Genomic DNA, 13,017 nt, shown 5'->3' with positions numbered 1-13,017 from the left:
TGTCTCTTCAAATGACTTTTGCAGATGAAGGCCAGTTTCGGCCCCTGGGCTTGTGCCTGGTGAGCCTGTTCAGTAATCCATCCATGTAAAGGTTTGTGGACCCCTTATTTGAAGCCTCGAGTTTGGGTTTTTGGCCATCACCATCTTGGATTTTTGAAGCCAGAAGTGGCCATTTTTTAAGTGGTTACATCTTAAGTATTATCTCAAGCACAGATAATATATCCTACGTGGTTTGTTTACATGCTGTAAAACAGGACATATTTAATGGATTTGGTGTGGACACAGAGCATTCAGAGATTTTTATTGGACGTTATGACCGTACAGATTTAAATATGTCGGATTTAGACTGATTTCACTGGTCAAAAGATTTATAACGAAAAACCTTAAGCGCAACAGAGCTGATGATAAAGCTATTCGCTGTGTGTGTTTGAGACAGATATCGAGAGAGAGTGAAGGTGGAAGGTGGACTATTGCATATTGTCTCTGTAAGTTATTGTCAATAACTTACTCAGGTTGCTGCCTTGTAAGGCTGCCCTTCAAAAGTCATAGATTTGATCAGTCAGAGACCCCTCAGGCGACTGAGATTGTTCGCCTCTGTTAATTTTTTTATGTATGTTTTTATATTTTTTATGTTTTATGTATTGGTATTAAACAGCCAAATCTAATTGACTAGTGTAATTCTGAGTCAGGTACAGCCCAATTGCTTTGTCACTTAATGATCTGCCTGCCCTTTCACAAGCTAATCAAAATGCTCGCCTGCAGGTTGTGGGTGGCATGAACTGGGTATAGACTCACTTCTGAAATCAGCCTCAAGTGGCCATTCAAGGAACTTCAGTTTTTGGCAGTTTAACGTCTGCTTCCTTTTTTTTAGCCCTGGAGTTTGCCACTTAATGATGACGAAAAGCATAAAATTCTCTCATTTGAAAACCTGACACCAGCAAATATTTGCTTTTAAAAAATAATGAATTGATTCAATGATAATTTACCTTGATGTTTTGTTTTTCAACACTTGATAGACCGAATGATGAATCAAGAAAAGAAACAACAGTTTGAAAATAATCACCAATTGGCTGCTTTCTGAAATCTGTCAGCTCGATCACTTCAAACTCAACGGCAGGGCATCAAGTATTTTGGGTTGAAAGAGGACAGTGGAAAAGTTTAGTTGCCACGAGGAGTGTGGAGGCTTTTTGCCTCGTCAATAAATGCAGCAGACTTAGTTGACGGACTTGAAATTGGTTGTGTAGACGGCCCTAATGGACGTTGAAATCAGCAAAGAAGCCAGTCTTTGTGTGGGTTATTGCAGATAATGTGAGTTTATTACACACATATCAGGCTTAAAAGGCTCCGGCGGGACAGTAGTGAGCCTGCCTCTCTAATGGGCCCAGTGTAAGTGGCTGTGCTGACTCATATTCCCCCCGTGATCTCAAAGGCTCTCGCGTTACATGTCACCTCGCCCAGTGTGGTCACCGTTCATGTTCAAACTCGTCATTTCAGTATGGACAGCTGTTGTGCAGCTGTGCTTTCATTCACAATGAGGTTATAGAGCTTTTTGTGTCGATATGACAATGCGGCTCCGTTCCCTGAGAATAGAGGATTTACCAGAATCTGAATCAGTTTCTGAAATAACTTTTGTAGAGAGAATCCCCATATTGGAAGCGATCCACACACACAGAGCAGAGCAGGAAGGAGAGGAGGGGGAAAAAAGAGAGGCGAAGCAGAGTTCAGCTCATGAGCCGAGCTGCAGCGATTTCCCTTTGAGGATTGAGTTGTTATTGTCTTCGGTGAAAATACACACCTGTGACATTTGTCTTGTGGTAGTGTTTCCAGCTGCAGCTGTGTCGAGTTTCGCTCTGTGTGCACGCCCTGGCCTTTTCACATAAAGACATCCTTTTTGTTTAACTAGGACACACATTTGAAAAAGAGCTGTAAGTTATAACTTCCTGGAATGTGGGGTGAGAATCTGGTGATATTTCAACAAGAGCACTGTGACTGATGCAAAGTTTGCATCATATGTGTGTAACGGGTCAAATATATAACATTTACAATGCGCCTTTTAAGAGGATATATTATGTATGTCATCCGTGAAGAAACTTGACATTAAAGCCGCAACGATTTTTAGAGCCATTTATTAACAAAATTCCCAAACATTAGAGTTTCCATTAACCCTCAAATTACAAAAATTGAAATTGCGAGTATAAAATACGTCTAATGGAAAAAACTCTACTTTTTACTCGCAATTCTAAAAAGCCATAGTTCACAAAACTACAATGGAAACACTTTTTTGGGCTTTTCTAGGTCACATGATTGCGTTGCATAGCTCTTCAAAAGTTGAGTGGATCATCCGGAAGTTTTGAATCCTCAGGTCGTCTGTGAAATCGTGGACTATCAGCTCCCAGAAATCCCTCACGCGTACATCACCTTGGATTAGAAATAATGACGGGTAGTGTGGTGGCTGCAATAGAAATAAACCTGCTGATGTTTTTGTAACATCTGTCGCCATGGTTACTGGGATGTTATCGCGAAAGAAGTCGCATAACATCCCTCAATGAAAACGCAGTTATCATGTTTTATCAACATTTCGAAAACATTCTAAATAATATAGATAAATAAAAACTCTCTTAAACACAGGCTTCAGCTTTTCCGATGTGATATGTTTTTTTTTTGATCATTTTTCTATCATTGTAAAATTATTACTTTTTTTTCTAATTAATCTGCTAGTTTTCGGGTAAATGGTGGTAAAGTTATCGAAAGCAAAATGAACTAAAACTGACCTCCTTAGTGAAGACTAAAAATTTCATTCAAATTTATAAATAAAATTATTGCTTGTTGCATCCTTAGAATGGAGCTTATGATTGTTCTCATATTCATCTGAATAAATAAGAGCAGCAATCAGTTCAGTCACACAGAAAGTCATCAGTGTTTTTGCAGATCGTTCGCCTCTGAGACACTTTACATGATCATTTGCATCATTTGCATTTATACAAATCACAGCAGGTGAACAACAACAGCAGCCTACGCGGCTTCAGTCAGCCGGAGCCACAAAAACAAGTCCATCATCGCAGTGCGCTTTGTGGATATCTGAGGCCTAAAGTGATTTTAAACTGCAGCGCCATTAATCAGCTTTACCACAGCTGAGACCGGACAGAGTGTAAACACGTGCCGAAGAGCAGGAGGCAGAACATCATCATCACCACCGCCATCCTCCCTCCACGGAAACCTGTTAATGATCTCATGGTAGGATCTGATCCACATGTGCAGGCAAGCGGACTAATTAAACAAACAAACGGCAATTAGACGGAGGTCCCATAAGCCGCGTAACAACTGGGCCAGTGGAGTAGAAAAAGACAAACACAACACAGACGATGTCACTGCTGCACGGGATACAGCCTGTGCTGGCTGTTTGTTTTTAGAGTCAAAGATAGATCAGATAAATCTTTTTAAAAGATTTTTTATAGAAAATGCATTGATTTAATATCACAGGAGGGGCGAGTTAACACTTTGACACCTGGATTGACACGGGATGAAAGATAATGAGCAGCTTGGCAAGAAATGTCCCACAAATAACAAAAAAAAGTGTAAAATGTGACAAAAATGAAAGCAAACAAACTGAAAATTAGCTGAGGGGCTCATTAGATATTATGAAAAAACTAGGGGGAAAATGTCTAGAAAATGATTTGTGTGTGTGTGTGTGTGTGTATATATATATATATATATATATATATATATATATACACACACATAAATATATATTTGTTTTCACTTTTCTTTTGCTTTTTTTCAGAAAATTTTCTTGTCACCTTTTACTAATTTCTTATGTTTTTTGTTTATTTTCCAATAATTGTAATTTTTTTTAAATTCTTTTATTCTTTCTCATTTATGGGCCATATTTTGTTAAACTCCTCATCACCTTCTTTCCATGTCTTTCCAGAAATTAGGTCAATTTGCTCGGGTTTCACAGTTTACCACAATAATAATTATTTTTCTTCGGCGGGAGGCGAGTTCATGTGTTTCAGTGAGGAAGAGATTCTTTGTTACAAAGGTCAACATGTCACATTAGGCAAAATATGCCTTTTTTTCAACTAAAAATAGCACAGATAAGATAAATGTGTGGTTATAAATGGCATCATCCTGTTTCAATACGACGTAAGCCACAAATACAGGCCTGGATATAAATTTATCACGATCAAATTTGGTGAGAAAAATCACAATTTGATATTTTCCTCAAATTTCCTCAGACTTTTTTTATCCTAAGTTGACTGTCCAACTATGCATCTGTTGCATTGTTGAATTTAATTGATTTTTAATTTAAATATTATTGATTAATGTCAAATTTACCACTACTGTAATATCTGAATAAAATGAAGTAAAATTGTATTTTTTTCTGTAGAAATTAGGCAAAATTGTGCTTATGAAAGGTATCATTCTGTTTCATTTCTATGTAGACCACAAATAAAGACCTGGGCCAAATTAAATCAGACCGAAAAATCATAATTAGATATTTTCCTCTTATCGTTGGCATTAATTAGTTAGTTGGTGAGAGTTTTAGGTGTTTGAACTAAAGGTTGAGGAAAAGATAGTACTGAGGGCGTAATAATGAACCTGCGAGCCGTCGGCTTCCCGTCGTGATTTGTCTCTCTAATGACTGCGCAGCCTGACTGTCTCGATGACGCTCTATCAGAGGGTCACACCGCCATCCGTCTGCAGGCGGGAACACAGAGTGGCTCTTGTGTTTAGTAAACGCACTCTGGGAAATGCCAGCGAACCCAGAACTCAGTGACATTTCCTGAAGTATCTCTCGTACCTACAGGGCCTAAAAGTTTGCCCTTCACTGCGAAATTCACATTCCCGAACAGCGTCGCCGACGTCTGTGTGGCTCGCGACCTCTCCGGGAATGACCCTGTTTGCTTCCTGTTTGGCACGGCTTTGGCTCACATACTGCACATATAAGAAAACAATTGTGGGACCTGTTTTATTAAAAGAATGTGCGTGAAAGGGGTTTGGGAACAGGCTGGCCCCGGGTCAGCGTGACGCGGCCGTGTCTGCCAGCTCGTTTTTATTCCTCTCTCATTCTTTCTCTGGTTTCCCTTCGAGACTTCAGCCCCCTCGTGCTTCTTTGAGATTCGTGGCTGAGCTGCTCAGCTGTTCTGTGGTGTTACATGTTTTATCAGAGGGTGTGTGTGTGTGTGTGTGTGTGTGTGTGTGTGTGTGTAGCTGTAATGTAGTTTGTTATGCTGCTCGTACACAGCAGTGACTGAGCTCTGATCTGGAGAGAGAAACAGCTGTGATGACTTTTATACTCTGATACTCCGCCTCGGTTTCTTTTTCTTTTATTTGCATCAGAGCAAGATTTCCTACTGCTGCTTTATTATCTTTTTCTTTTCTATGGAAGCCCATTACTGCCGATGTGATTTAAAAAAGAATAAAAATACCGCAAATCATTATAATGAGAAACTTCCTCAAAATAATGAGTTAAATGATACATTAAACGCATTAAAGTCATTATTTTGAGAAAGTTCCACATTATTTTGAAATACTTTATTTTTATTTTGCTGACTCATTCTAAGATACTGCCTTGTTCTCATGAGATACTAACTTATTATTTTGAGATAGAAGGTCATTATAAGAACTATCATTTTGACGTGCTAACATTGTTTTTATAAACTTTTTCATTTTGAGAAAGTTGCTCTTTATTTAAAGGTACTGCCATTATTTTGCAATGAATACGTCATTATTTTTGGAAAGTTTGTCATTATTTTGAGATACTGACTTGTTATTTTTAGAAGAAAAAAGTTATTATATTATATTGTTATTTGAGAAAGTTTCATCATTATTTTGAAATACTAACATAATATTTTAGACATCAAATCTATATTTTTAAGAAACTAATTATTTTAAGATTAGATTATTTTGAGAAAATGTATCATTTTGGGAATAATTTTGAGATATTAACTCAATATTTTAGGATACTAACTCGTTATTTTGAGTCATTTATTATTAAAAAGTTTCTCATTTTGAGAAATTTTCACACCATAGTGCTTAAAATCATTTTGAGAAAATGTTGCATTTTGAGAATGTTTCTCATTATTTTGAGATACAAAATCTTTATTTTGGGAGACTTGAGAAGACCAAGTCATTATTTTGCGATACTAACTTTATGAGATGGAAAAAGTCAAATTTTTTAGAGCATTTCTCATTTTGAGAAACTAAGTATATTTTGAGATAATTACTGTCAGAAAGTTTCTCATTTAAAGAAACTTCCTCATTAGTTGGAGATACCAACTCATGAAAATGACTCACAGGATTTTTTTTTCCTCATTAAATTGGCAGAAATGAGCCTCCATACTGTTCTGTCTTTCTTGTTTTCTGGAGCAGTCTTCTTTTTTGTCCTGGTCTCTCTGAGGAATCACCAGCTGTATAGTGTTTTAGTGGTTGGCAGGATCCATGACCTAGTTAAATATGGACTGAGAACAGGAAACAGAAGAGGGATGAATGGCTAATGGGAGCTCTGCTTACTTTTTTTTTATTTGGGGCTCCTCTGCTTGTCCTTTGAATGGTTTCATGCTCTTTTACTTTTTCCATATTGATCAGAGCTTTTTCCAGCTACCTCTCCCCTTTTATCTAAATCCTTGCTGTGTAAGTACCTATAGGCCGATAAACGGACTCTATTAGAGGAGTATGACTGTGCAAGTGAGAGCCGTGAGAGCTTTGGTGCGGCTTTTTGTTTTTCCTGATGTAATTAGGACAACCTATTAGCAGAGGTGTCGAGAGTGCCATTAATCGCTGTGCGGAAATAGGAATTATTAACGCCTTCATATCCTCCTTTTATTAATACTCTCTCAGCTGCTGTCGGCCTTTCAGGTGCTGGAAGTGCTCCTAAAGTGCCTCCTCTCTGCTCACTGTACATTGGTCATCCTCTGTTGCCTCTTAAATAGCACTTTGCGGTACGTTTTTAAAAGTCTTTAGCCAGTATTCCTGCGTGTCACGTTGATTCTGCTGAAGTAGAAATTCACAGCGCACAGCGATACGTCCTCCACACGGGTCCTGCAGATCACTGGAGGGAGACAGCAGGGTGATTTATTTGCTTCTTGCAACACCTCCGCAGCCATCTGACGCGCCTCCCCTCCTCCCTCTTGGCAGGTGTAATGAGAGCGCTGGTCATGGACAGATGATGGACGTGGAGACGTCGTACTCAGACTTCATCAACTGTGATCGCACAGGCCGCAGGAACGCAGTGCCCGACATCGCAGGCGAGGGAGAGGGAGCGGCCAGCACCAGTGAACTGACCAAAGACCTGGCAGAGATGGACCTGAAGGCTGCAGGTCAGTGAACCCACGTCTGAATACATGAATAAACATGCATACATGTGTGCATAAAGACCGAGGGTCAGTTTAGCCAAACTCAGGTTTGTAGTATCAAGAAACAAAATGGAGATTCTGTACATGCATCAAGCTTAGACTACTGCAATCCTCTTTTCACCGGCCTCAACAAATCCTCATTACACCGTTTACAAACCATCCAAAATGCTGCTGCTCGGCTCCTTACCCAGTCCAATAACCGGTCTCATATCACTCCATCTTTAAGTTGTATGTTAAGTGGATTCATTTTAAAAAAACAGTTAAAAACCTTCCTGTTCAGACAGTGTTTTTATCTGCTTTCACCATATAATTCATCTGGATTTGATTTTGATTTATTTGTTTTTTATATTTATTTTGTTTATGAAGCACTTTGTGACTGGTGTCTGCAATATAAATATACTATATATATATATATTTAAATATATATCTGTGTGTATATAAACAAATTTAGAACAAACTTAGAATAGTCTTAGATTAGTCCATTAGTCAGAGAGTTGATTATGAATCATGGATACAGTTTAGGATAGGGCTGGGCAATATGGCTTTCAAATAATATTGCAATATTTTAAGGCTATATTGTGATACACTATATATATATATATATATGTATTTTTTTTTTTAAATGTCCTCTAAACTAATGTACCACTCGACGTAGTACAGGCTGTTACAACAAAGTTAAAGTAGCTACGTTATATAATAAAGTAGAATACACTACTGTTATAATAACATTTAATAAAATAAAGTTACAAGAAGGTTAAATAAAGTATTTTTATGCCGAAATTAAAAAAAAAACAAACTAAAGTTATAATTAAACAAATCAGAGCGGGACCCATGGTGCTTTAATTTTGAAGGACCCGGCTCGTCTCAGGATGGAAGTGTTGATTATTTTTGCTGTGGAGTTGAAGCTTCGGGTCAACAGTTGGATCTTAGCGTTGGCGGATAAACAGATACCGCGGCGCCGTAAATCGTGAGGATTTTACGCAGAAGCTGTGGTTTAGGCTCCCATGAGCCCTTTGGCCCCTGGACTTGGGGCCAGTCGGCCCTTTCTGTGATCCAGCCATGCCTCTACAACACTCATTGTTATTGGAAAACTAGCACACAGGACTACAAGAAGAGGAGGAGAAGGTATATTTTATTCATAGCTCTCGGGAAAATTCAGTCTTTTCTTCGCTTTTCTATCTCGACTCTACAGTTTTGGTGTTTCTGCCTCTTTTGCACCTTTATTCCAGCTATAACTATCACCGGGTGATATCGTGATATTATACTGAATATTATGATATGAGACCAGATATCATATTAAATGATGGGTAATGGAAAATAGAAAGTAATCTTGCTTTAAAAGGCTGCATAAAGTGATGTCATTTTCTCAGTTTACCAGACTGTTGTCGCTGTTTGTTTACGTTTACGCACTTAGTGAGATTTTTATAAATAATAACAATTATAGACATAAATAAATAAAGAAGAAAAAGATGAATATACAAATTGATAAATAGAAATAATAATAGAAAAATAGATAAATATATAATTTTATAATTTCATAAAAATCTAACTAAATTGATAGATAAAGAAAAAAATATCAGTAATGTGGATATTATGACTTTGTAAATATTTTGTGGAAGCACCAATACTCACATTATTAACATCATCACAATATGGATATTAAGATATTTGGTCAAAAATATCATGATATTTGATTTTCTCCAATTAAGACAAAATGAGTCTTTTTCTTTTGCCAAAGTCTGCACTGGTAATTTTTTGTGCTAAAATGTTCCCACTAAAATGTCCGTGTGACTGTTGAATTCTTCCACGAGTTATACATTTTGTGCTGGAGCTTAAAAGGCCGAATAATTTCACATTCTCTAGTTTGAAAAAAATTTAATTTGCCCAGAATTTGTTGCAGATTTCCTTAGTTAAGATGTACAAGAGCTAGAAGGCCTTTTTTGTGTTTTATTGTTGCAGAATATCAACCTGCAAACAGGTGCTGCTGCTCAGCTTTTGCTCTCTGAGGTTTGATTGTTGTTCCTCGATGCGTCAGAGTGAAATAAGTCGTAACGGCGGCACAATGATGGACCGTCCTTCACTTCCTCTGCTCTCAGCACGGCGTCAGGTCGTCAGGAGGAACACGTCTGATTATTGTGTCCGTTAAATCGACTTCCTCTCTTCTCTCAGAGACAAGTTTCCCGTGACATGACGTCCAATCTGACAAATATAAATCAGAGTTTCTCTCCGACACTGGTGTGGTGGGAAACCTCTAAATTTGAAAATAATCTCATATCATGCCTGACACTGTTGCTACAGGAAGTTGTAGTTCCTTCCTCTTTGTTTCTGCAGCCTGAAAGCAGATTTATTGCCTGCTGTAATGAATGTTAAAGCATTTTTTTCTGAGCAGCACCACCTGTTTGTAGTCTCATATCCTTAATAAGAGGCTACATGAATGTGTTGGCATATCAGGAGTAACATTAGACTGGTTTTCATCCAGTTTTTCTGACAGGAGCTTCTCCGTCTCCATGGCAAACGTTTTGGTTTGTAAAGCACTTGGGGACATCTTTAAGAAAAACGCTATTCAAAAGTTTTTTAATTACTTACTTACTCTATGTTGTGAAGGAGGATAAGGGCCATTTCAAGGGGGGGGGTCTTAGATATAATAATAATAATATAATAAGTTTTTTACAAGTAAATTTTTGCAGATTAAAACTGGGCAGATACTTTTTACTTTTAGTGACAAGTTTTTTCTTGTAACCTTTTTATCTCATAAATTGAAGTTTAATCTTTTAATATTACGACTTTTCTCAAAATTACAACTTTAAAGTCATAACATTATGAGAATAAAGTCGTAATTTTGAGAAAAATACAAGATTAAATTTAGTAATATGACAAGATTAAACTTACATTTACATGAAAAAAAGTTGTAATATTATAAGATTATACTCTTAGATTTACGGGGAAAATGAAGTCTTAATATTTTGGGATTAAACTCAATTTACAAGAAAAAAGTAGCTGATTAAAGCTGGTCAGTTGCCTTTTTTCATAAAATTAAGAGTTTAATCACGTAATATGACTTTTTTCTTGTAAATTTACAAATGCAATGACATAGTCTTGCAACCTTTTTTTCATGAAATTGCTTCATTTTTGAAAAATGTTTGACTTTTTCTTAAAAATTACTAATATATTCTGGTGATATTATCACTTTACTGTTTAAATCTAAGATTTTTTTCCTCCTTTAACCTGGCCCTATTTCTCCTTTAAACTTTTCAGCTTGACAAACATCTTTGACTGTATGTTTTGTGTGATTTTTTTTTTTTTGTCGTTTCCTCCAGAGGGAGACCCGGGGGCCTCCCCAGCCCCTGAGGCAGAGGGCTCCACCAGCCAAGACGCCCAGGGAGGCGGAGGCCCGTCCTAAACGCAGCCAGAGACCGAAGGGGGGAGGGGGCAGAGCCAAGGAGCGAAAAGTGGAGAGAAAGCAAGTGAAAGTGGGGAAACATGCAGAGAAGAAGGAGTGTTTATTGGTTTGTCCCATCTGGACACGAGGACGCTCACTGCCAGCCTGTTTGGAGCTTCAGGGGCCCAAATGTTCGCCTTTTCATCGGATCAGATTGTAACACGCGGAGCAGAGCAGAGTAGAAACTGACAATTGAGATGCTGCTTCGTTCTCTGTTAGTCGTTCATATTCCCGACGAGACAAGAAAGCACAGAAACTTTGGCGTCGTGCCTGTGAGAGACGGACTGAGCTGAACAGAATTCATTTATAACACTCGAAACATTGTTCCAGCCTAATATGGAACCGTGTCACGGAGGGCGTATTCATAATCATCTGTTTGTCATTTTATTTCTGTGTGTTCGCGTGTGTTTGTGACCCACTTCACTTTCATCGTCGAGTCCCTTCTCTTTTTTTCTTTTTTTTTTCCAGTAACAAACATAGTCACCATTATACTGTCGTGTACGGACTTCATATTTATTGCTTAAATGTTCAGTGATAACTTTGTGATAGCAATTTTCTTTGTGTAATAAAATACTTATGAATTACTGTAACTTTTGTATCGTATGTTTTCAGGCCTAATAAGCTTCTCACAGTTTGCAGGTTTCGGAGGAACGCGGCAGGTACAGGAGTCACACGGGATTAATGAGTTCAGTGCGCCGAGTTCTTCCAGAGCCATAAATATTATTGAATACAGCTTTTGTGTACATAAGAGTCGCCACAGGAAGTCAGTGTTTATATTTCCACCTAGCATGGTCCCAGTGTTCCCATTTATCTCTACATATATATGAAGAAGCAGAAGGTGACAGAGCTTTTATCCATAAAGCCTGGATTTCTCTTGGTGTCGGCCTTTAGATAATTCCCTCTTTAATATTAATCATCAAAAAACTCTCCGCTACAGAGACTTTATATTAAAGTGAAGATACTTACAATATATACTTATACTACTATATAATACTTCACCTGCAAAATGACCATTCATATATCAGTTACTCACTGCGTGTTACCTTGAATTTGTGAAGAAAACTTTTTCTCAGAGTCTTGGAATTTTGTTTCATAAATCTGTATTTTAACATGATGTTTTTTTACAGTTTCTGGCTGTGATAAATGGTGTGATTTTTGGTGGTTTAAAGAAAAAAAAACTTTCTTACTTTAAAAAATCATCAAAAAAGTAGAAAAAAAATTTGTCAAAAAGATTTTAAGTAAAAAAAGAAATTCCCAAAAATGTACTTTTTAAAGAAGAACATTTTCTTCAAAAATCACCGAACATTTGTAAAGAAAACAAACTGCCCAAAATCTTTAAAGAAATGTCTTTGAATGCATGCCAGGTATGTTTTCTTTAGAAAACATGAAAAAAAATGTAACAAAGAAATCACCAAAGAAGATGGAAAAAATTCACCCAAAAATCTTTAAAGAAAAAAACCCACCATTTTCTTTCTTTAATCATTTCTTTAAATCATTAAAAATAGGAAAAAAATCACCTATTTTTTAAAAAAGAAATATACCTTCTAAGGCATGCTGTAAATAAATACAAAATGCAGCCATTTAAATTAAAATTATTTAAAGCTGTATTTGAATATTCAGTCCAAATCCTGTTCTGAATTAATTTTTTTAATAATATATATTTTAAAAAGCTGTTATGTAGCAGAGATAAAGACCTGATAAGCAGTATCAGTGGTTGTTTCAGGGATATATGGTCTTGAAAATTTGCCTCAAAGTTGTGGAAATTTATCATTAAAAATGTGTTTATCAAAACATCCTTTTTACAAACTCCCACACAGCTCCCGCAGCGCAGTCCGAGTCTCATTTATCCAGTTGTTTAAGACACCAAAATCATCCCGGCAGCCTCACGCTGTTTCTCCTGCTGCCGACTGGCAGACGGCGCCGCAGCGTGAGCTCCTGCACCGCAGGCTGCGAGACAGCGTCGTCCCTCAGACCAGAGGACTGTTGACCTCCTGACTCAGCTCTCTGGTCACCGTCACTTCACGTTACGTGTCACTTTACCCTTTTCACGCCTCTCCGCTGCCAGCTGTGGCCGGAGGCACTAAGTTTTCAGGTTATCTGTCCATCTGTATGTCCATCTTCCATCTAGTTTTCAACACAAATGGCGACTTTTACTCCATGATGAACTGATTTTGATTGGTCAAAGGTCAAAGGTCAAGGTCACTGTGGCCTTGTCTGTCTCAT

General features: G+C 37.5%; 1 protein-coding gene across 3 annotated transcripts in view; it reads left to right on the top strand.

Moving 5' to 3' along the window:
* Positions 1–11,384, top strand: part of pkig (protein kinase (cAMP-dependent, catalytic) inhibitor gamma) — a 34,000-nt gene extending 22,616 nt beyond the window's left edge. For all 3 annotated transcript variants that reach the window (XM_042491362.1, XM_042491361.1, XM_042491364.1), the window contains exons 2-3: positions 7,138–7,319; positions 10,673–11,384. In XM_042491362.1, the coding sequence (XP_042347296.1) occupies positions 7,166–7,319; positions 10,673–10,755 (237 nt within the window). In that variant the 5' untranslated portion in view covers positions 7,138–7,165 and the 3' untranslated portion in view covers positions 10,756–11,384. The remainder of the gene's footprint in view (positions 1–7,137; positions 7,320–10,672) is intronic.
* Positions 11,385–13,017: the final 1,633 nt, after the last annotated feature.

The sequence above is a fragment of the Plectropomus leopardus genome, chromosome 8, assembly GCF_008729295.1.
Source record: "Plectropomus leopardus isolate mb chromosome 8, YSFRI_Pleo_2.0, whole genome shotgun sequence".
In the NCBI taxonomy this organism is placed as follows: Eukaryota; Metazoa; Chordata; class Actinopteri; order Perciformes; family Serranidae; genus Plectropomus; species Plectropomus leopardus.
The sequence above is the reverse complement of the archived record's forward strand: the minus strand, read 5'-3'. Positions and strand labels throughout refer to the sequence as shown.